Source organism: Capricornis sumatraensis, chromosome 23, assembly GCF_032405125.1.
Source record: "Capricornis sumatraensis isolate serow.1 chromosome 23, serow.2, whole genome shotgun sequence".
NCBI classification, from domain to species: domain Eukaryota; kingdom Metazoa; phylum Chordata; class Mammalia; order Artiodactyla; family Bovidae; genus Capricornis; species Capricornis sumatraensis.
In genome coordinates, this window is record NC_091091.1 from 39,637,252 (window position 1) to 39,661,805 (window position 24,554).

A 24,554-nucleotide genomic window follows, 5' to 3' on the forward strand; every position below is an offset into this window, starting at 1 on the left:
CCTCATGACTAATGATGGAGAAGGCGATGGCAGCCCACTCCAGTGCTGTTGCCTGGAGAATCCCAGGGATGGCGGAGCCTGGTGGACTGCCGTCTATGGGGTCGCACAGAGTCAGACACGACTGAAGCGACTTAGCAGCAGCAGCAGCAGCAGCAGCAGCAGCCTGACTAATGAGCACCTTTTCATGTGCTTATCGGCCGTTCCTATATCATCTTTGGAGACAAGTCTATTCAAATCCTTTGCCCATTTTTAAATTGGGTTGTTCATCTTATTAATGTTGAATCCTAAGAGTTCTTTTTATGTTCTAGGTACAAGTCCTTTATCAGATGATTTGCAAATATTTTCTCTCATTCTATGGGTTGTCTTTTTACTTTCTTGCTGCTGGCCTTTGAAACATGAAGATTTTTCATTTGATGACATTCAGATTCATTTTTCTTACTTGCTTTTAAATGACTTGTTTTCATGTTGTCTTATCTGTCCTTGTAAAAAAGGCCTATTTTCTTCTAATAATTTTATTCATTTTTGGCTGTGCTGTTTTTGTTGCTGTGCAGACTTTTTCTCTAGTTACGGTGTGCGGGCTTCTCATTGCGGTGACTTCTCTTATAGAGCGCAGGCTTTAGGGAGCACAGGCTTCGGTAGTTCAGATGCTTCAGTAGTTGCAGCTCAATAGTTTCAGCTCCCAGGCTCCAGAGCAGAGGCTCAAAAGTTGTGGCGCATAGGTTTGGTTGCTCTGCAGGATGTGCTATCCTCTCAGGTTAGGGACTGAACCCGTGTCTCCTACATTGGCAGGTGGATTCTTTACCACCAAGCTACCTGGGAAGCCCAGGCCTCAGTTTTTCGAGGATTAGGGTGTATATGGGGAAACATTAGGCCCATAAATCTCTCAGAGCCTATTGCCTGTTATGAAGAACAGGACCAGGTCTGGTCCTTCACCTGCACTCCAGCGCTGCTCTGGGTCGACAGGACGCTATTCTTTAGGCCCTCTGGGTACAGCAGTGCAATCACCTGCTCTTGGATCTTTCTAGCAACTCCCCGAGATGGGTATTAGCGTAACCACTGTACAGACCAGGCACCTGAGGTTTGAGAGAGGTTGGTTTAGAATAGCAGAGGCAGGGCTTAGAAAGAACTCCTTAGGACCCTGCTTCGGCAGTGCTGCTTGTAGAACATTTTGCTGTAGTTCATTTTAATTAGGCCCATGAGCAACTGTGCCAGGGCTCCACCCCAGTCACTAAGGCCAGGCAGGTGGCACCCAGTTTCAGTGTGGTTTTGCTAGAAAGTATCCATGGATTCCAAGGGAAACTCAGACCTGGCAGAGGGTCCTGTGGAAAGGACCCTGCGTGGGCTTCTTCCAACAAATGAAGTGGGCAGGTGGGCTGGGACAGGCTTCTGACGCGAACCAGCTTGGCATCCTCTGTGGGATGCTGGGAAAGCCCCGGAGCAGGCGTGCTTAGAGGGCATTTCTCGCGGGAGGTCCGCTGGCAAGGCCCGCAGATGCAGGCCTCTTTGTCTCTGTGAACAATGATAGGCTACGCAGGGCAGTTTGTTCTTGTTAAGGGGGAAATTACCCATCAGCCTGAGTTGCTGCACAAAAGAAATGTATTCCTAGTGCTTGTTTGGCTCTCCGGAAAACATCCACCTTTTATAAAGTAAGGAGCTTGAATGAAAGGAAATAATAATCACTCCAAGTTCCTCTTTCTCTGGCCCCCCTGCTCACAGCCTCACTTCACTGGCGCCTCCTCCTACCCCATCCAGGCAGCGGCATGGGATCCCAGCTAGTACAAGCAGGCTGGCTTCCTGGTAGGGGACAGCTCCTCGGCCTCTGGGGCCATCAGAGGCTTCAACCTTTGTCCTCAGGGGCACATGGAACCCCATTCTGCCACTTTCCAGCTGGGCATCCTTGGAGCCCCAGTTTCCCCATCTGAGTATGGGGATGATAGCAGTGGCGCTCAAGTGGGCTCCTTTGTCTTTAAATCAACTCATCTTTTAACTTAAATGTTTCAAAAGGAAACTTGGTATCTGGAATTGCCTGGAAAGCCAGTATTGATTTGTTGTACGTAAAGATAACAGGAAAATTTGACATTACATCCTAGATGGATGCTATTTTGTTCATCTAAGCCTCTGAGCCTCCTTTCTCTTTGTTTTGAAGGGAAAGTAGTGAGTATTAGAGACAAGTTAGCAAGATAGCAAGTATCATCATACTGAGACTTTCTTCTTGATGATGGAAAACTTGAAGGAAAACTGAAAGGGGAATACTTTTTCCACTGAGTGATTCGATGTTATTTAATTGTGTCCTTGCACCTCCAGGCTAAGATCACTTCATCACCTTTAGAAAATGCTGGGCTGTCTGCCTCCTAACTGCGATGCATTTGATAAATGCTGGCTTGTTGTTGCAAGAGATAGCATAACCTAAAGCAAAGGGCACTGGACTAGGAGTGGGGGTCACTCTTGAATCTCCCTTCCTGGGGTCTGGGGCCTCGAGGAACTGGCTCAGAATTGGCCTAACCATCTAACCAAAGCTTGGTCTCCGGGGCAACCAAGGCCACGGAATATGGGCAGGTTTGGCTAAAGCCTCCCTTCCTAGTGCCTGCCATGTCTTCCATGGGGTTTGAGCTCTGAGCCCGGCCTTGGAGCCAGCTTTTCGTCTCTGCTAAGATCACTTGACTCTTGTCTGCTTCTCAAGCACCCAGATCGGCATCTCCATTCTGTTGTCAGTGAATCTGGTCAGCTCAGGATTCACCTCTGCTTGAACCCCTCCTGGGCAGGGCCTGACTAGGTGGCCAGCTGCACCCTGGGTTTTCTCACTTCCTACCTCAGCACGGCAGAAAGCCTCAAGGGTGGAAGAAGATTGAAAAGAAAACTTGAGAAAGGAACTTCCTGGGAACGCCTCTTACTGTGAGCCAAACACTGTTCTTAGAGCTTTAAATAACTCACTTAATCCTCCATTTTAAAGATGAGGAGATGAAGACACAGAGAGATTAAGTAACTCGCTCAAGGTCACACAGCTGGCATGAAGGAAGCCGAGACTTCAGAGTCTATGCTCTTGACCCTTCCCTATCCTGCTCTCCTAAGAACCCAACCTGGCTCCCTTCCTTGGGCTCCACTCACACTTCCTCTTGATTGAAGAACTAACTATTAGTGAGCAGGGAGCTAGGGTGCTGTTTTGAAGAGCATCAGGGCTCCTGGGTCACTACAAGTTTCTGCAGCCCCCAGCACTACATTGCTCCCTACAGAGGGCCCCTGCTGCTGACCCATACTCAGAATAAAGATCTGGGCCTCCAGGAGTCCTGGTGTGCTGGGAAATGACCCTTATAGCCCACTCTCAGGGACCATTCTGTCAGTTCTCCCCAAACGGAAAGAGATGACACTGCCTAGAGTATGCTCCAGCTCCCGGGGATCTCAGAGGCCCCCCAGTCCAGGGCCTGGCCACAGTTTCAGCTGTAGATTTCCTGATGCAAAGATGCATGGATCTGCTGTGGTTGAGCAGGCCTTTGGCTCTCTTCTCCATCCTAGGCCCTGGCTTTTAGAAGAACACTTAGGACTCTTTGGAACCCAGTTTTTGAAAACTACTGGGCTAAGCCAGACTCCTCATTCCCTAGATGAGGAATGAGGCCCAAGAGGAGCTGGGTCCCTGAGGGTCATACAGCTGGAAGAGGAAACTGGAACATCCCTCACCGGGCTTCCCACTCACCCGTGCTAGAAGGGTGGTACAGAGGCACAAAAAGGAAAGCTTCCTGGCTTCTTTTCCCACCTCTCACCCTAGCTGGCCTGCAGCGGAGGCTGAATTCCCGTGAGACTCTCATTCTTTGGATCAGTACTTGTCTAAATGCTGTGCAAAACTGAGAAGGCCACCGTTTAAGTATAGGTAGCTTCCCAGGTAGTGCTAGTGGTAAACAGCCTGCCCACCAGTGCAGGAGATGAAAGAGTTGTGGGTTCGATCCCTGGTTCAGGAAGACCCCCTGGAGGAGGGCATAGCAACCCACTCCAGTATTCTTGCCTGGAGTATCCCATGGACAGAGGATCCTGGTCGGCTACAGTCCTTAGGGTCACACGACTGAAGTGACTTAGCACAGCACAGCCCTTGAGGGTATCACTGAATCTAACCCTCTCACACTCCTTTACTAAGGGTGGATATTAATGAGGGAGGCGGGGCAAAGTAACATTATTTTATTTCTTTGAAAACCTTTTTTTCCAGATTTTTTTTTAATGTAGACTATTTTTAAAGTCTTTATTGAATTTGTTATGATATTACTTCTGTTTTATGCTTTGGTTTTTCGACCGTGGGGCATGTCCAGCCAGGGATCAAACCCCCACCTTCTACACTGGTAGGCAATGTCTTAACCACTGGACCACCAGGGAAGCCCTAAGTAACACTGTTTTAGCACTTACTGTATGCTGTGTGTTTTATACTTTTATCGCATGCTGTCTTCATGATAGTCCTGGGTAGTAGACACAATTGTCCCTGTTTTACCTTGGAAAAAGGGCTTCATTAAGAGTAAAAGCTGGGAGAATTAAAAACAGGGACTGACACAGATACCTGTATGCAAATATCCATAACAGCGTTATTCACAATTGTTGAAAAGTAGAAACAAGCTGTGTCCATCAGCGGATGAATGGATAAGCAAAATGAGGTCTGTCATACAATGGAATATTATTCAGCCATAAATAGGCATGAAGTCCTGATACCTGCTAGAGCATGAAAGAATCTTGAAAACATTAGGCTAAGTGAAAGAAGAAGTGAAATGAAGGAGTGAAAGTTGCTCAGTCGTGTCCAACTCTTTGAGACCCCATGGACTATATGATCCATGGAATTCTCTAGGCCAGAAGAGCCTAGAGTGCCTAGCCTTTCCTTTCTTCAGGGGATCTTCCCAACCCAGAGATCGAACCCAGGTCTCCTGCATTGCAGGCAGATTCTTTACCAGCTGAGCCACATGGGAAGCCCAAGTGAAATAAATCAGACAAAAAGGGCCACATTTGTATGATTCCACTTACATGAAATGTCCAGCGTAGGCAAATTCATTGAGACAAAACTAAAGCTTACCAGAGATTCAGGGGAAGGGATGGGGAGTTATTGCTTAATGGGTATAGAGTTTTTGTTTGGGATGATAAGAAAATTTGAGAAAAGATGGTGGTAATAGTCAACGTTATGACTGCAGTTAATGCCGCTGAATTGTCTATTTATAAATGGTTAAAATGGCAATCTCTCCGTTATGTCTATTTGACCACAAGTAAAGAAGAACAGAGAAAGAGTGATGATGAGATGTTACCCCAGTCTGTCTGATTCTAGAAGCTGGTTGCTTTCCTTTCCACTGTGTCGTCTTATCAGGTTGACCAAAGGTACCTCTCGAGCTGCTTCATGAAGGAGCTAGTTGGGGTGGGGGTGGCAGGTGGGCTGAGGGCTGTGTGGATCGGCTGGACCCTTCTGTGTGTGATCCACTTCTTGATGCCCAGCCTTTGTGCTGTGTCATTAGCATTTTCTCATGTCCCAGACTCTCTGCACAGCATTTTCAATGACTGTGTAATTGTCTCTCAGTTCAGTTGCTCAGTTGTGTCCAACTCTTTGCTACCCCATGAAGCACAGCACGCCAGGCCTCCCATCACCAACTCCTGGAGTCTACCCAAACTCATGTCCATTGAGTCGGTGACACCTTCCAACCATCTCATCCTCTGTCGTCCCCTTCTCCTCCTGCCCCCAATCTTTCCCAGCATCAGGATCTTTTCAAATGAGTCAGCTGTTTGCATCAGGTGGCCAAAGTATTGGAGTTTCAGCTTCAACATCAATCCTTCCAGTGAACACCCAGGACTAATCTCCTTTAGGATGGACTGGTTGGCTCCCTCAGATAGACATATTTATTTCTCCCCGCTAACTTCCCTGGAAAACACGCCCTCTCTGTCTTCAGCCTGACATCTCGGGGCTCCTCACAGCAGGCCAGGGCACGCCTGTCCAAGTTCCTCTTCCTTTCTTGTAACCTTTCAGGGCAGAAAATGGGAGTCTCCTTTGATGCTGGTGGAGCCAGCTCTGCCTCTGAACCCCATTCCTCTGCGTGTGTGTGTGTGTGTGTGTGTGTGTGTGTGTGTGTGTGTGCGCGCGCTATTTCCTTCCCAGAACTCCTCTTTAGAGAGTGGCTGGATACAGTGAAGCCAGCCTCAGGCTTCCTGAGGACAACCTCCCCGCCCTCAGCACTGCCCTGGATGGGCAGACACTGGTCTCTGACCCTGGGTCTTGGGCAGAGAAATGACATCCTGGGGGTTTCAGTCAAGTTTCCCAGGGTCTTGAAAGATGCCTGCCCTCCTTCACTCCCGAGCTGCCTGGAATGAAATCTTCATGGGAGAAATGTCTTCCTGGGCCAAGGTATTTGCAACACAGCTTCACACTGAAGCCTGTCTGGAGTCTGTGGACTGGAGGGTGACCTGGAAGATGGAACACTGGCTCACTGTGCCCTCTCCACTCACGCGCAAGGAATGAGAGACACCCTGGGGTGTGAGCATTCTGCACCCCGGCCCCATCGGACCTGGGCCCTACTTGTGAATTACCTGCACGTGACCATCCTGACCCAGAGCGGAGTTGGCCAGATCCAAGCCCCTCGCCAGGAAAAAGCCTGCTTCTCTGGGTCCTGAGCACCAGCCCTCAGCCTGTGTAAACACCGGGTCATCTCCCAACGCGAGCTCTGGGCCCGCAGTTCTTGACCGGGGATTATCAAGTTGACAGAGCCCCGCTGGCCTCTCGCTCCAACGTCCAGGCACATTTCGTTTTGTTAATTATCCGTTTTTGCTTTTGACGTAAAAAAGTCAAGGTCTGGGTCAGGGCCACTTGTGTGTTTTCCTTTCTTTCTCATTAAAGTTGCCCAGCTCTCAGGGCCTCTGGCTAAATTCTACCAGTGTTTAAAAACGCTCTCACTTCCTGACCTCTAAAAAATCCTTCATCCTGATTTCTGCGAAGCCACTTAAAAACAGCAAAGGATGCAAGGGACAACATGCTTTACTTCCCAGTCTGCTTTTCCCTCCTTGGAGGGTGAGGGCTGTGTTTCACCACTTCACTGACACAGAGGATGCGACCCTTTGTGACGTGGGGTGGCCAGGTCAGCGGGGGCACCCTCTGAAAGGGCTGGGACCCCATGCAGGGCATACTTGTTCAGAGGACTTCCTGACCCAGTAGCCCTTCACCAGTGGATGGTCTCTGTGAGCCTGCTCTCTGCCACCTTAAATTTGTCCAGAAAAGTGTTGGTTTGGCCATGGGGTTAGGGTTGTGTGTGTGCTAAGTCACTTCAGTCGTGTTCGACTCTTTGCGACCCTATGGACTGTAGCCCGCCAGGCAAGAATACTGGAGTGGATTGCCACGCCCTTCTCCAGGGGATCTGCCTGACCCAGGGATCAGGCAGGTTCCTCACCACTAGCTCTACCTGGGAAGCGTTAGGTTAGGGTCGGGATTCTTTCGGACTGCTGGTCTTCTCATTGTCCGGCCACGTCCCCTTCATCCTCTGAGCCTTGATAAGACCTCACCTTGGCCATGAGGTCACCTCTCCGAGCTCGTCCTTCTAGGGGCTGAGCGCCCACACCACACTTGGCCACCCCCACTCCCCACCAGCCTTGAACTCCCACCATTGGCCAAGTGAGTCGGTTTATGAGGTCTTTGGGGTGCGGCTCATGACCTGGGCACAGAACAGACACTCAGGGAACCTGTTGTAACTGATGGACGGTGTCAGCTCAGACCCTTGCAGGAGAAACAGCGGGCTCCTTGCTTCCTGACTTGTATCTTCCACAGCACCGAGCACCTCTTAAGTCTGCTCACAAAGGCAGCTCCTGTCCACCCCTGTATCTTCCTGGCAGAGTAACCAGCTAAACCCAGGGCCAGCCCTGAATTGGTATAAGAGATCTTTGCCCAAAGACTTAAGGAGATTGCTAGGGTGGCCACGTATTCTGTCTGTGTCATAATGGAACCATGGGCCTTACAAAGGACACTGGGCTGCTTCCCACCACAGTGTCAGAGCGACGGCCTTCCTAACCTTCTCCAGCCACAAGAAGCTCCAGAGAGCCCTGTGAGGCCCTCTGGGTCTTTGGCTGTTTATCACAGAAAGATAAAGGCGCAGAGTGGCGGTCAGGCCGGAAGTGGATCCCTGGGTGCCCCTCTGGAGAAGTTTCCTTCAAGACTGAGTGCTGTCTGTCAGAGACAAAGGAAGATCCAGGTTTTGTGGCAGCTGAAGCTTAAATAACATTGAGGGAAAGTCTTTAAGCAGAAAGAACAGAACATTAGGTACCAAAGTGAGTATCTCCTGAGAAGGAGAAAAGAAATCACAATGGACACCTACAGCCTTGGGGATTCGGTGCTTGTCACCTGAGACCTCCACTTCCCGGAGGTGCTTGTGCAGACTTGCTTCCTCTCCCACAGAGAACACTTGGTTGCTCCCTAGACTGCAGGTAAGGGGCCCCAGTGCTTCAGCTCCCTCTGCTTTGGGGTGAATTACTTCTGAATGGAGACCACGCCCCCCTAATGGTCAGCAGCAAGCCTCACCTCTCCTTAGAGCGTAAGAGAGGAGCTGTGAGACTTGTCATTTTCCCAGCGTCTACCCCAAGGACTTCCAGCCACTAGCTGCCTATCCAGCATGTGTCTCTGCCCTCAGGGGCTGCATCTGGCATGGTGCTCAGGCCACATGGTCCAGCAGCCTCGTTGCCCACGTGGACACCCAGGGAGGAGCTCGTGTCTGGGCCGAGAGCCACAGGATGGAGTCGTCTGGCCTAGTCAGGCCCGGGAGCCATAGGCTCACAGCCCCTTTGCTTGAGAGCGCTTGGCTGGGCTGGTTCACTTTCCCAACGACCAAGATAACCAAACTCTGCCTTTCCCTTTGGTTCTGTTCTTGTCTGGGGCTCGTAGGTTTGTGCCTGCTGCCTGGCAGGTGTGGAAGACGAACTATTCCAGATGGACCCAGGTTCTGTGGCCCCTGGCTTCTCCACATGGCACTGAAGGTTTTTATTAAAAGGAGGAAGAATGGGGCTTTCTCTTCCTGTCAGCCAGACCTTAAATCAACCCTGGAGTGAAACGTTGTCCAAGGCTGCCGATCGGCAAACGCTCTCCGTTGTCTGCCGGTTGTGATTGTACAAGCAGGTTTCACTTCCAGCCAGGATTTGGGGGTTGGACTGGGCCCTGCTTTGCCCACCTCCTTCCCGTCCTGCTTTCTTCACCCAATTCCTGTTCCTAGTGTCAGGCAGGCTGGGCTAAGTTAATTTTTATGGAACTTGGAACCAGCCAGCTTGAGTGGGGGGAGAGAAGAGGGAGGGGAGGGGGAGACTTTGGAGGGTCCTCCTCACCACCAGGCTCAGCTCCTGATTTTACAGATGGTGAATTTGCCTGGAGTATTGGTGGCAGGTGGCAGATACTTATCTCCCAGTTTTTCAAAGGAGGAATTTACTGGAAGTGGGGGTGGGGAGGATACGGTTAAATGAAACCGTCAGAGAGACATGGCTCTTCATGGGCTCAGGAACCCATGGCCCCAGGCTGCTTCTCCCAAGGCAGTTCCAGTTTCCCCACCCCCAGCCACCCTCAAGCCTCCAGTCCACAGTTTCCACCCCAAACAAACACTCCAACTGGTTGTAACTAAGAAAATCCCAAAGAACTGATTGACCCAGTTGGCTCAAAGGCAGGAGGTAGACCAGATGACCTCATGAAGGCATTTCTTCTTTGAATGAACATGTGCATACACATTTGGTGAACAAATGTATCAAGCACTGACTGTTCAGTGCACATTGTAAGTTCATTTCAGCAAAGCAGAGTGGAGAGATGGCAGGTTTTGGAGCTGCACAGGCCTGGATTTGAACCTCAGGTCATCTGTTTATGAACTGTTCCGTCTACAGGCATGTAGAGTCCTAGCCGCTCGCCAAGTGCTTTACTCAAGTTCAGATGAGACAGGAATAAACAACATTTCTGCCCCTTGAAGAGCTCCCTAAGGCTCAGCATCCACGAGCCCCGCCTAGGGCATCGTTCTGGGAAGTGATGGGAAGTATGAATTTGTGGGAAAAGTCACCTGGAGGGGCCAGTGGCTATCAGCCAGCCCCTCTCCTTAGGTGCCCATGATGCCTATGACCCTGGCTCTGCTAGAGGGTGATTCCCACCCCTGCCCCCGCCCACGGCTGGGCCTGGGCAGCCCTGTGTGCAGAGCTTCCCACCATTGACGCAGATCTCTTCATCAAGGGTCAAGGGGCAGCCAGGCTATGGCTGTGGGAGTGCCCCTCCCTGGTTCCTATCCTGGAGGAGAAGTGAGTTGGCCCTCCAACAAACAGTTGCCTCCAACCTGGTATGGGTGGGACAGGCAACACCCACCCACCACCCCCCCGCCAGAAGCCACCTGTTTGGAAGGAAGGGGACCCACTGAGACCCCTGTCTTCCAGAGTGTCTTGCCTCTCTTGCTCAGCTTTTCCTGAAAACCAGGTCTGTCCACATTGAGAAATTGCAAACAGTTTACATGGGGAATGTCAACTGCCCACATATGAAAATATACACATCATTAAGCCCTAAGTGCTTGCGTCTGGAAATAGAGCGGACAGTCTCCTGGGCTGACCTTTTGCTCACTGATGGAACTGCTGCTAATGAGCAGGGAGCTCCTTGGAGGGATGTTTTCATATAGTGAAGCGAAGCATATGCTCGCCATTAGCCTGAGTGTGTGTGTGTGTGTGTGTGTGTGTGTGTGTGTACACAACAGTGCAATACAAACAGTGCTCACCAAAACACACAACGTCCACTGCACCTCATTATCCAGCTCCACCAGCCTCCAAAGAAGGCTTGCTCTCCAAGGCAGAGTCACATCCCCACTCACTATTTGAGAAAGACTATGGCATCCTTGGAGGACCTGTAGAGCTCAGGGATAAGGCTCTCTGACCAGACTGCCTGGGTTTGAATCTTGTCTCTGCTCCCATGCTAGCTGTGTGATCTTGGGCAAGTAACTTAACTTCTCGGGGCCTATTTCTGCATCTATCAAATGGACATGATAAAATTTTGTTGTAGTTGTTCAGCCGTTCAGTCATGTCTGACTCTTTGCAACCCCATGGACTGTGGCATCCCAGGACTCCCTGTTCATCACCAACTCCTGGAGCCTACTCAAACTCACGTTCATTGCGTTGGTGATACCATCCAACCATCTCATCGTCTGTCGTCCCCTTCTCCTCCTGCCCCTAATCCCTCCCAGCATCAAAGTCTTTTCCAATGAGTCAGCTATTCGCATGAGGTGGCCAGAGTAATGGAGTTTCAGCTTTAGCATCATTCCTTCCAAAGAACACCCAGGACTGATCTCCTTTAGAATGGACTGGTTGGATCTCCTTACAGTCCAAGGGACTCTCAAGAGTCTTCTCCAGCACCATACTTCAAAAGCATCAATTCTTCAGCACTCAGCTGTCTTCACAGTCCAACTCTCAAATCCATACATGACCACTGGAAAAACCATAGCCTTGACTAGATGGACCTTTGTTGGCAAAGTAATGTCTCTGCTTTTTAATGTGCTGTCTAGGTTGGTCATAACTTTCCTTCCAAGGAGTAAGCATCTTTTAATTTCATGGCTGCAGTCACCATCTGCAGTGATTTTTTGAGCCCCCCAAAATAAAATCTAACACTGTTTCCACTGTTTGCCCATCTATTTCCCATGAAATGATGGGACCAGATGCCATGATCATTGTTTTCTGAATGTTGAGCTTTAAGCCAACTTTTTCACTCTCCTCTTTCACTTTCAAGAGGCTCTTTAGTTCCTCTTCACTTTCTGCCATAAGGATGGTGTCATCTGCATATATGAGGTTATTGATATTTCTTCCGGCAATCTTGATTCCAGCTTGTGCTTCTTGCAGCCCAGGGTTTCTCATGATGTACTCTGCATATAAGTTAAATAAGCAGGGTGACAATATACAGCCTTGACATACTCCTTTTCCTATTTGGAACCAGTCTCTTGTTCCATGTCCAGTTCTAACTGTTGCTTCCTGACCTGCATATCTGAGGTTATTGATATTTCTCTTTGCAATCTTGATTCCAGTTTGTGCTTCATTCAGCCCGGCATGTCACATGATGTATTCTTCATACAGGTTAAATAAGCGTAAAACCTACTTTGAGAGATTAAAAAAGATACCCCATGGAAAGTTCCTAGGACTTAACATAATAGGTGCTCAAGAAATCACAATGATGATGAATGTTGTCAGTGGGAGGTGGGATTATGCGGAAGGCCCTGCAGACTCAGAGAATCATTTTGGATGAGGTTGCATTGGGAAAAGGTCCTGAAGACTGCGTAGTGTTTGGACAATGAGCCATGGCGGGTGGCAAGGGCTCCTTCCATGAGAATAGCAAAGGCCTGGTGGCTGGAAAGCCAGAGTTTACCCAGGAAATGAGTGTGCAGTGGGAGCAGAGGGCATGATGGAGAGGCAGGTTGAGGAAGGCCTTTGGGGCTAGATCAAGAAGGCTCTGAACTTGGTCTGTTGGCAGTGGGGCTCATCTCTGCTGTGTGAGGTGGAAGAACTCTTAGGGGCTGTTGTATCCACGTGCGAGCAGGTGGTTGCAGAGGCTTGTGAGGGCCTACTGCTAGTTAGTCCAGGCAAAAGAAGAGAATTCTTGAAACATACCAGGGCTGAGATTGCTGTGTGTGCCTGTCCCTGTCTGTGAAGTGGGGACAAGCTAGTTTTGAGTGGGGACAGCAAAGCAGAGGCTGTGTTCTTTCCCTCGAGTGGCTCAGGACACCTGGTTAGAGCCCATCCAGCTCAGATCCACCGGCCCGAACTCTGCCTGCTATGGAGCCCCTCCACTGTTGGGGTGCTCTCCTTGGCCAGTGCCGTGAATCAGAGGGGTCTCTTATCTCCGTTTTTCCATCTGTGCCACGAATGGGGTTGCATCAGTGAGGCCCCGAGGCTCTTCCCAGGAGAGCCCTCTGTGTTCTCCCCCTCCTGCTGTATCCTCTGGGCTCCTGGATCTCTAAACAAGTGTTGGGCGTGTATTTCCTGGAGACTCCAAGGATGACAGGAGAGGTGCTCGCTTCGGGATTCTTGGTGGCTGCGGAGGAGGCATTGGAGGGTGGTTTCTGGCCCCAGCCATGCCTCCATCCCTCAGCACCCCCAGGGACACCGGCCACATATGGTGGATGCCATCTCCACTCTGACCTCTTGACATGAGGAACTTGGATGCTTCGGCAACAAGGCCCTCAGACATCGCAGTTTCTCTCTGATGCAGGAAATGAGGTCCCTTCCTTCCGCTGGTCACCTAGGTGCAGAGGGCAGCAGCGGCGCCAGCCCCGGGGAGAGCAGGGGTAGCAGGCCCCCGCCACACACACACACACACACACACACACCCTCCCCCGCCCTTACGGTTCCACCCTTGGCCTGATGACTCAGCCGTCAGTGAGAACCAGCCTGGCAAGACATGACCGCGCCAGCCGTCGCCCTTATTTAGCTCTATCTGGATGAGCCCTCCTCCCCGTGAGCAGCACCCCCTACAGCTCCCCGCTTGCCAGCCTCCTGACCTTTGGGCTCCCCCCAACTCCCGTGTAAACCCCACGTCTCCCTCAAGGTCCAGCCCTCTCCAGGGGGCTCTCTCACTTTTCCCCTAAATTCTTACTGCAAAGGCCACCCTCCTCAGGTCTGAGATGAATCACTCGGTAATTATTTCAGGTGTGCCAGCTGGCCTCCCTCCTCTGACGGGGGTTGGGGGATGGAGGGAGAGTGATGGCGGGGCAGGGCGGGGGGCTGGTCAGCCCTGGGGTGTCTGCAAGCGCAGCGCAGCATCAAGGGGCTCAATTGCGCCACCTGGTGGACCGGCTGCGGATGACCTGTGGAGCCCGAGTGGGGTTGGGGATGGGCGGTGGGGGATGGGCGGTGGGGGCTAGGGGACTGTCGGTCTGCCCCGGGGGCTCCATCCCTGTCACTGGAGGTTGCTGAGGGAGGCAGAGGCTTGGGTGTGGTGGATGATCCGCACAGGCTTCCCTGGTCGAGGGCTGAGTTACGCACCCATGGAGGCTTCCTGCCCAGACCAGACCCATGCCTTCCCCCCAACCACCATCCCTTCCTTTCCAACCTCGATCCCTGAAACACCCCCAGGTAATCCCTGTTAGTCCGCTGCTGCTGCTGCTGCTGCTGCTGCCAAGTCGCTTCAGTCGTGTCCAACTCTGTGCGACCCCATAGACGGCAGCCCACCAGGCTCCTCTGTCCCTGGGATTCTCCAGGCAAGAATACTGGAGTGGGTTGCCATTTCCTTCTCCAATGCATGCATGCAAGCTGCTTCAGTCGTGTCCAACTCTGTGCAACCCCATGGACAGCAGCCCACCAGGCTCCTCTGTCCACGGAATTCTCTAGGCGAGTGTACTGGAGTGGGTTGCCATTTCCTTCTCCCTGTTAGCTGCTGCTGCTAAGTCGCTTCAGTCGTGTCCGAGTCTGTGGGACCTCCCTGTTAGCATGTCATCCCAAATCCAGCACATGCTCCCGCTTAATCCATTGCTATACAGATGCAGCTTCAGGACAAATCCTTAGCTCTTCTAACTAACCAGATCCTCCCACCCCGCCCCCACCAGCCCCTAACTCTCTCCTTAGAAATCCTGAGGCTTCCAGTGCCCTGAATCACCACTGGTCATCTATACCGTCCCTGTCTCCGTGTTGTAGAGGTGTCCATGGAGGAGAGGATGAGAGGTCTGGCCTAGGCCCCACGTTGAAGTTTAGGGTCACGGGCAGTGAGGCGGCGTGAGAGCACTGAGAACAGGGGAAAAGTGAAGTTCCTCAGTCGTGTCCGACTCTTTGCGACCCCATGGACTGTAGCCCACGAGGCTCTTCCATCCATGGAATTTTCCAGGCAAGAGTACTGGAGTGGGTTGCCATTTCCTTCTCCAGGGGATCTTCCTGACCCAGGGATTGAACCCGGGTCTCCCGTATTGCAGGCAGACGCTTTACTGTCAGAGCCCCCAGGGAAGCCCAAAGCAACTAAGGCAACTTCCTTTGAGCCGGAATCGAACCAGCAACCTAAGGATGTGCACATTTATCAAGTCTACAGTCCTCCGCTCTACCAGCTGAGCTATCGAAGGGTGCATATGAGAACAGGGAAGTGGGGCCGAAAGGGAGGAGGGGACTTAGGGAGATGTGAAGGTGCAGAGCCCATGGGGCCCCTGTACCATTAACTGGCCTGCACCATTCATGTTTGGAACGACGCAACGGGCTCTTCTCAAGGTGCTGTGGTATCCAGAAAAACCCTTGGACAGCCCTCCCCTCTTGTCGCCTCAAAAGTGTGTTTTGGTAACACACACAGCAGGAAGCCCAGGACCTGTGGCCTAGGCGTCGAGAACAGGCGGGAGTGCATCTGGGCCGTTGCGGGGCTGGAGGTACAAAGGGGCGAGTGTGCAGAGTCTGCCCGACCCGCTGGGCCTGCCGGCCACTGGCCCCGTCCAACCGCAGCCCCAGGTGGTACTGAATTCAAGGTTAATTTTACATTCCACAGGGAGGGGTGGAGCAGGTTATTTTCCTCTGGTGATGGGGGGCTTCTACCCACAGACAGTGGATAAGGCACACCTGAGCTTGAATGCCCCATCTATTCCCTGCCTCAAGGGAGAAGATCCTGGGAAGCGTCTTGGGCAAAGAGGTGCGGATGTTCTCTTGCTCCACGTGTGACTCGGGGGGCAGGACAGGTGGCCCTGCAGCCTGAGGCTCCTCTAGGAACCAAGTCCTTTCCCACCAGGCTGGAGGGGAGAGCTCGGTGGTCCACAAGCCTGAGTGTGCACAGCTGTGTCCCTGAGGTGCGAACTGTGTTTTAAGCCATCTGGAGTTGGCCATGGAGATGCCCTCCTAAGGGGCGCCCGGGACTCGTCCTGATGGCCAGCATGGTGGACTTCTGGCAGGTCTGCAGACCGGTCATGTCAGGGTTGGCCAGCCGTGGGCTGCAGCCGCCCTAGACCTTCGGGAGGCCCAGTGTTCACAGCGGGTCCACCAGTTCCCAGACCCTCCCCCAGTCCCCCCAAGCCATACCAGCACACATTTCAAAGGACCCTTTGTCCCTGGATCTGACCCCTGGGTTGAGAAGATCCCCTAGAGAAGGGATAGGCTACCCACTCCAGTATTCCTGGGCTTCCCTGGTGGCTCAGCTTGTACAGAATCCACCTGCAATGTGGGAGACCTGGGTTCAATCCCTGGGTTGGGAAGATGCCCTGGAGAAGGAAAAGGCTACCCACTCCAGTATTCATGGAGAATTCCATGGACCATATAGTCCATGGGGTCACAAAGAGTCGGACACGACTGAGCGAATTTCACACTTCACTTGGTGCCTACATGCACACTCTTGTGTAAAGTCGGAACCTGCAGGCTGGGACCCCGTGAGGAGACCACCCTGTGACCAAAGAAATAAAGTGTCACTTCCAACACTGCTGGCCCGAGGGGGTCCCAGGCGCCAGCGGCCTCCACCAACACCCCTTCTCCAGGCTGCTTTCAGCCCCACAAATATCCGAGGGCCTCGCGGTCTTTACTGTTTGGTTAGAAATGAAGGGAACATCTGTGACATGGAGGAGAATGACCCCAATCCTTCCACTCCATCCTGACCCTCAGCTCCATCCCAGAGGGGCAGTCCTGCTGGAGAGAGCCACAGCCCTGCCCGCCAGAGCTCTCGAGGCATTCCTGAGCCCTCAGGGCAGTGAGGGGGATATTCTTCTCCAGAGCCCACCTGGCCTGCAGGAAACACCCCTCCCTTCTCCAGCCTACCTCACAGGCCTCCTGGGACCAGCAGGGATTAGCTTCCTGGAAAGAGATCTAAAACTGTGTGGAATTCTCCCGCCTTTAAGCCACAGAGGACAAACTGTGGTCACCGGGACCCCAGGGCCCTTTTTCTTACGTGATGCATCAGACCTCACCTATGGGGAGAGCCTTCTCAGTTTGGGGGGAAGGATCAACACCCTCAGATTCCCCCTGATGTGACTAGAACAGCAAGTGCCTCTTTGAGCAGTGGCACGGCCCACCCTCCCAGCAGGTTTGGGTTTTTATGTTCCCAGCTTAAAGCTGCCGACAGCTTCTTATTCCCTTCTTATTGGCAGAAGGTGTCGTTCCCCAGAGTCACTCGAGAGGGGGTTTGGTTGGAATCGCTTCATCTCTTCACGTCATTGAGCCAGAGACTGAATTTAAACCCGTGGTCGTTAAACCAAGCGCGTCATCACCAGCTGCTAACTCCCCTCCGGGCTTTGAGTTTAGGCGGCGCCCCCAAAGCTCTCCTGCCCGCCCGGTTCCAAGGAATGACAGTGCCGGGACTTCATGCACAGCTGAGCCGCCCCCAGACCCCCGGAAGCCCCTCCTGTCTGCTCAGGAGTGGGGAGGGCGCAGGCGGGAGGGCCCAGGAGGGGTGGGAGGTCTTAGGCCACATTCTGCTTTGCCTCTGACCCTCCCCTCAGAAGCTTTCCCAGCTGACCCCCAACCCTCTGCAATAACACCCCCCACCACCCACCACCACCACCGAGACGAGTGGCTCACCACCCTGAGCTATAGCATCTTCTGTGTAAGTTCCAGGTCAGCCCACAGCTAAGGTCACATCTCAGGGGGCTCCTGGGAGATGGCGGTGAAAGAGGGGAGCCCACACAGGTGGTCCAGACACCCACCACTTCCAACCAGCTTCACTCTAGACCCACCTAGCCTGGGATAAATCCCGTCTCTGCCGCTTGCTGGTAACCTTGGGCGAAGGTCTTAACCTTTCCGAACCTGTGGTTTCCTCAACTGTGAAATCAGCATCATTGTAGCATCCAACTCATACGGCTTCATTGACTGGTTCCTGGAGAAACGGTTATTTCTGACCATCCTCCTGGTGACAGCAAGGCCATGTCCGGAGCAAGGCTCGCAGCTCCAGCAGCCATGTGGGCGTGGGATGCAGCCCTGGCAAGCCCGAGCCAGGCCCACGTCGCCACCTTCTGCTGCTCCCCCGGGCACAGGGCCGCCCCTCCACACCCCGTCGCCCGCTCTAGACCCCCTGATGCCCGCCCTCCGAGGACACGGCCCCCCTGTGGCTAAGGGGTGGGGGTAGCTCTCTGGGGGTCCCTTCACTGTGAGTGCTCACACCCCGCCCTCGGTTCCTGCCACAGCCCTGGACACAGGATGTCATGATCTGTGTCACAGAGGAGGACAGTGGGGCTCCAAGGAGCAGGGTGGCCTTACGAGGTTGCCACACTGTCAGTGGCAGAACCAGAAATCTGACCCGAAGTCCAGACCAGTTGGGTCACCTCCTTCCATCGCTGCCACCTCCCCATGCGGTGGGGGGGCCGGGACCAGGTGCGGGCGGGTGGGGCCCCCGTGGCAGCCTGGCCCCCTGCCCCCTCCTCACTGATGCCTCCTCTTCTGTTCCTGCCTCCAGTCCCCAATTTTCATCACCCAAGTTGGACGGGACCTGGTCTCTCAGACGGAGGAGAAGCTCCTTCAGAAACCCTGCAAAGAACTCTTCTCGGCCTGCGTCCAGTAAGTGCCCCGGGCCCTGGCCTCCCCTCCTCTTTCCCTGTCCGGGAGTCAGGACCCTCAGCCTCCTTGTGGGTCTCTACCCGGTCACCTGGAAAGGGGGCTGCCTCTTGTGTCCCTTCCCCGGAGCCTGGGCACCTGGGGGCAGGTCTTCAGTGCCCGAGGGCCCCCGCCAAGCCCCCCAGCAGCCTGTGTATGAAGGGAAAAGAGCCCAGGGTGCCAAGTGCAGAGAAAACATGTGCTTCAGATGATGTAGCTCCCAGGCCGCTGACACGGAGGGATGTGTAAAGCTCTGCCCTGGTCTGGCTGGTTTGGAAACCCTTCCTGCCTACCCCACCCCCCCTACTGCTGCCACCTACCTGCACTGCTGACGAAGCGGGGATGCAGGCTGCCCCCGGCCACAGCCCACCAGCTCATCTCAGGCTGCAGTGGGTGTGGTGCCAGTCGAGCACCAATTAGGCTCCATCATCTCGCACGGATGTGCCGCGAAGCTACATGTATGCACTAGGCTCACAGCCGCTCCTGTGCCCAACGCGCCTTCCCCATGAGCTGACAGGCAGGGGCACAGATTTACCCACCGAGGTCACAGCAGGTGTGGGTGCACCCTTGTTCAGAGTTCGCAGCCCAGACATTAATTGGGCACCTGCTGTGTGCATGTCACTCAAGGGAGACCTTGAGAGCAAGAGTGCAATCCTGCCTTCATGGCTTACTGCCGGCGCTCCGTGCACTGTGGGAAGAACTGGGATGTTCTGGGGAGGGTCAGCTTGAGGCCCAGCCCTGTGGCAGGTGCTGGGGAGATACCACCGTGGGCAGAATCTGAGCTTTGGAGGTGGCCGAGGGTCAGCCCTGACAGCGGGTGGGGGGTCCTTGGGCTGCCCCCTGCCCTTGAGGGAGTGGCTCTCCTGGCCCCACACTGGCCCCTGTTCTCAGTCTGGCAGGACGAAGTCTCCAAGGTTCTCTCACTCTGAGTGTCCCTCCCTTTCCCAGGCCCCAAGCGCCTGGGTTTGACTGGTCAGTGTGGCTGCTTTTTAAAGGGAACCAAGCGCAGCCCTGCCTGCAGCCAAGTTCAGAACCCTCCAGGGCCTGGCCTGGGACCTGGCCCACAGCACGTGCCCAGTAAATTCTACTGCAGGGGGCTTCACTGGTCCTGACCAAATCCAGAGCCCGTGCCCCTCGGCCTCTTGCCAAGACACCCTCTGCCTCAAAGTCCCAATCCCTCCCTTGTGCATAGTTAAACAGTGCTAGGTTCTCATCTCAGCTCCTGTCCCTTCTTCAGAGAGATCTCTCGGACCCCCCAGGGGCCTCACTTCCTGCTAACTCATGATAACATGCTCCTGGGGTCATTTATTTATTCGTGGTCTGTCCCCCTCACAATGCCAAGGCATTGTGTCCCAGAGCCCAAGCGGTGCCCAAGGCAAGTACTGACGACTTGTCTGTGGCCCAGTCAGTCTCAGACCAGCTTTGTAGAATGGCCAGGGCCTGGCTCCTCTCCCCCGTGTCTGTTGGAGGCCGCTGTGTGTCTGCATTTCCAAAGTGCAGTCAGGATGGTGAAGTGTTCATCCGTTTGTCCCCTCCGAGCTAGGTCTGTCCACGACTACCTGAGGGGAGAACCCTTCCACAAGTACCTGGACAGCATGTATTTTGATCGCTTTCTCCAGTGGAAGTGGTTGGAAAGGTGAGTGCTTCTGGGGTGGCACACCCCACACACCAGTGTGTACAAGTGTGTGTGTCAGCAGGGTGGGGATATGAGTTTTTCCCATAACAAGTTATGTAGAAATCAGTTACTTCCCTTGGGTCCATGGCTCAAAGAAAATGAAGTGTTCTCTTCCTGTTCATTTCTTGAGTATTCTAGAAATGCTCAATGCTTATTATTGTGCACACACAACACACACACACACACACACACACACTCATTCAGACATATACTCAGCATTCTGTGCTTATTTTTTTGGTTCACTGTCTTTGGGAAGTCTTGCTCTGCCAACATAAAGGCCTGCCATATTCTTACGCTGGGACTTCTCAGGTGGCACTAGCGGTCAAGAACTCTCCTGCCAGTGCAGAAGACATAAGAGACTCAGGTTCGATCCCTGGGTTGGGAAGATCCCCCGGAGGAGGGCACGGCAACCCCCTCCAGTATTCTTACCTGGAGAATCCCATGGACACAGGAGCCTGGGGGGCTAAGGTCCATGGTGTCGCACGGAGTCAGAGGCGACTTAGCTTGCATGCACATAGTCATACACAGATGTGCACATTTCTCATGTAACCCACCCCCTATTGATGGACGTTGGAGATTGGTCTCAATTTTGTGTGCAACCTTCCCTAAATAGTGAATAGCTATGTACGTAAAGCATTTCCAAAATATTTGTTTATTTATTTGGCTGTGCTGGGTTTTAATTACAGCCCTCAGGATCTTCAGTTGCAGCTTGTGGGATCCAGTTCACTGACCAGGGATCAAACCTGGGCCCCCTGCATTGCGAGCGCAGAGTCTTAGCCACTGGACCACCAGGGAAGCCCATACATCTTTATGTACTTTCAGAGATACATCATAGATATTCCTAGCAGAGGAACTCCAGGCGCAGGGTTTTCAGCTGTGAGGGGCGGCTAGATCTCCCTCCCCAACTGCTGCCCACTTCCTAGTCCTGCCCTTGCCCCGGGTGTCTGCGTGGCCTCAGCTTCAGCCACACTGTTCTTGGCCTGTGAGAGCCGGGTTTCCTCCTTGTTTACCTTTCATCTTTAATTGTGGGTGAGACAGAGCATCTTTTCACGTCTTTTATTTGCCACCTTATGCTTTTGAACTGTGGTATTGGAGAAGCCTCTTGAGAGTCCCTTGGACAGCAAGGAGATCCAACCAGTCTATCCTAAAGGAAATCAGTCCTGAATATTCATTGGAAGGACTGGTGCTGAAGCTGAAACTCCCAATACTTTGGCTACCTGATGTGAAGAACTGACACATTGGAAAAGACCCTGATGCTGGGAAAGATTGAAGGCAGGAAGAGAAGGGGACAACAGAGGATACGATGGTTGGATAGCATCACCGACTCGATGGACATGAGTTTGAGCAAGCTCTGGGTGTTTGTGATGGACAGGGAAGCCTGGCGTGCCACAGTCCATGGGGTCGCAAAGAGTCAAGACACTACTGAGCAACTGAACAGAACTGATTCTCTTCAAAGAGCTCCTGCACACACAGCAGTGACTTGGTCAGGCAGAGGTGGCCTCTGTGTGACTGATGAGAAAGGGGAGGCCATGAGTATGTGGCTTGCTGGGTCACGCAAGAGGGGTTAGTGCAGCCAAGGGGGGACCGCAGCCCAGGACCACCAAGTGGTGCTCTGCCCACTACAGCATCCCAGGATTTGCAGGTCAGGGCAATGTTCGAATTAAAGACATACTGTGGGGACTTCCCTGGTGGTCCAGTGGTTAAGACTCTGCTTCCAGTGCAGGGGATATGGGTTTGAAACCTGATCAGAGAACTGAGATCCCACACGCCACAGGGTGTGGCCAAAAAAAAAAAAAACAAATAAATAAACCCAACATTGTAAACAACTGTTAGTTTGCTCAGTCGTGTCCGACTCTTTGCAACCCCATGACTGTAGTGCACCAGGCCCCTCTGTCCATGGGATTCTCCAGGCAAGAATACTGGAGTGGGCTGCCATTCCCTTCTCCAGCGGATCTTCCCCTCCCATGGATCGAACTCGGTCTCCTGCATTGCAGGCAAATTCTCTACCGTCTGAGACACCAGGGAAGCAAATAAATAAAAAATAAAGCCATACAGGGTGAGCTGGTAGGCCAGGATGGGAGCTCCCCCTCCCACCACCAGTTCCTGTGCTGGAGGTCTGGAGCACGTTGTCGTACGTGCTATCATCCCCACGTCACAGGTGAGGACACTGTGGTCAGAAAGCCAGGAACCCTCCGGCTCCTGCATGTGTTTTGGATCTGTGCTGAGTCCCCTGCAGACGCCTAGGATCCACACCTGGGGGACACGAACCCCTGAAAAGCTGCACTCGCTGCCCTCCCTGCCCTCTTCAGGGAGATCTGAGGCTACACCCCACCCTACATCCTGGGGGATGTTTGTCTCTACCCTGACCGGTGGGGTGACAGAGGAGCGGTGGACGGGCTTCTCTGTTGGCACGTGGCCTGCCTCCGGCCACCTTGCCCATGCACGTCATGGCTCCAGGAGCCACGCGTGGGCCACCAAGAGCCCACAGCCTGATCTGAGTCCCAGCTCAGCCTCTTCCTGGGGGGCCAGGGCAGGGCTTCTCCCCTCTCCACCCCTCGGCTTCCTCACCTGTGATGTGGAAATGATAGCAGTGCCTGCCTCGTGGGTGTGGTGAGGATGCGATGAGGGCACCGCACACACCTCAACAAAGCCAGCCTCCTAGGGAGGTAACCAGCTGACTGTCATCGTTGTCATGAGTCGTCACTGAGCGCTTTGGCTCAGCCATCACCATACCTGTCTAATGTTTTGGAGGAAACAGCTGACCCTTGTGGTGTGCAGTCTGGTGGGGAGATATTCATCTTGCCCCACCTTGCTCCACAGTTTGGAGCCCTGGGCTGTATCACACAACCCCGATCTGTGCCCACCTTCCTGGGGTGGTGACATGGGCTCAGGACACCGAACCTGGTCTCCGAAACAGACTGTCTGGACCCCAGTTCCAACTCCACTGCTTAGCAACCGAGGCCATGGGCATCTCATTTCACCTCTCAAAGCCTAAGCATGCCCATCTGCCAAATGACTGCAGGATTACCTGTGTCTGTGAACAAGCTGCTTCGAGCAATGGGGATTGTTACCATAGAGACCCTTAGAAGGGGCCACATCCTTTATCCTTAGAGTGCTAATGATGACATCTGACACTTAGAGGCTTACAGAGAACCTTTGGATATATATATACCTTTTCAATATCTCCATTTTACTGAAGATGCAAGGCTCAGAGAGGTTGATGGGTTAGCCCTGGGTCACACAGCAATGGCCTGGCAAGACTGGAATCTGAAACTCAGGTCCCTGGCTCAAGTCCTTCACCCTTAGTTTATCCAGCATTCTGTTCCAAAGGAAGCCTTTAGCTGCAGCCCCTGGCTTTCACTTTACTTGTCAGGACCAAACACATGAAATAGAGAAATGGACTTTTAAAATCGGTGTGTCTAAAGAGTTATGCCCTTTTGAGGCCATGAAGCTGTTGAAGCCAGCAAAGCAGGACCCTGGCCTAGAAATGCCCTAAATGACTGACAGCACCCCCGCTTCCCCCCCTGCCTTTTTTCTTGCTAACAAGATCATGGGCTGTTGGTGCTGTGCTGTTGAAATATTAAAGGGATTTTTTTCCCTCCCAAGGTTAACCAAGAAATTCCTCGGAAATTGTATTACACTCATTTCCCCCAGTAGAGGAGCTCTGTGGTAATGTCGGCCGACTGTTTGTTCTCCATGTATCGTAAACTGTTGGCCCGGACGCCTTCATGTGGTTTCGAGGGCAGCTGGAGGAAACACTTCCCAGGGCCACATGTTGGATGCAGGCACATGGCGGGTTTGCTCCAGGCCAGGCCGCTTGTGTGCAAGACGCAGAGCAAGGGGGCGTCCAGCACAGGGGCAGCCTGGACCCCGCTTCCTAAAGAGACACCAGGAAGAGGCAGTGAATCACACACATGAATTCCAGACAGGCCAGGGAGCATCCAGGAGAACAGCGCCTAAGAGAATAGCATGATGCCGAAGCCGTGATTCCCACTGAAACCCAAATCCTCTTCAGGACCCAGCAGCGAGAAGAGTTTCCATGGGAGATTCATTCAGGAGCCGCGGGAGATTCATTCAGGAGCCGCTGGAGATTCATTGGTCTTTCTCGAGCTGACCCAGTTCTTTGGCCCGTTCCAATTTCATGCCAATCCCCACGCTGGGGAAGAACCTTGGGGTGGGATTTGGGGATGCTCAAAGACAGTCCTTGAGGGTCAAGAGCCGATTTTAATACCGTAAAAGCTGCTTTTTCTTACCCATTAATAGATTGATGGCTTTTTAGGTTGTTTCCGTATCTTGACTATTGTGGATAATGCTGCAATGATCGTGAGAGTAAAATAGGATCATGTTTATACAAGGAGTATTACTCAGCCTTAAAATAAAGAGAAGGAAGTCCTGCCATTTATGACAATGTGGTCGGACCTGGAGGACATTA

General features: G+C 52.9%; 1 protein-coding gene and 1 non-coding gene across 3 annotated transcripts in view; one reads left to right on the forward strand and one right to left on the reverse strand.

The window, feature by feature from the left end:
• GRK5 (G protein-coupled receptor kinase 5) overlaps positions 1-24,554 on the forward strand; it is a 232,187-nt gene that overhangs the window by 183,001 nt on the left and 24,632 nt on the right. For both annotated transcript variants that reach the window (XM_068961250.1, XM_068961251.1), the window contains exons 5-6: positions 18,311-18,411; positions 19,991-20,083. In XM_068961250.1, coding sequence (XP_068817351.1) covers positions 18,311-18,411; positions 19,991-20,083 — 194 coding nt within the window. The remainder of the gene's footprint in view (positions 1-18,310; positions 18,412-19,990; positions 20,084-24,554) is intronic.
• TRNAY-GUA (transfer RNA tyrosine (anticodon GUA)) lies at positions 14,931-15,020 on the reverse strand. The gene is given in 2 exon segments: positions 14,931-14,966; positions 14,984-15,020. It is a non-coding gene; the product is annotated as a tRNA-Tyr (tRNA).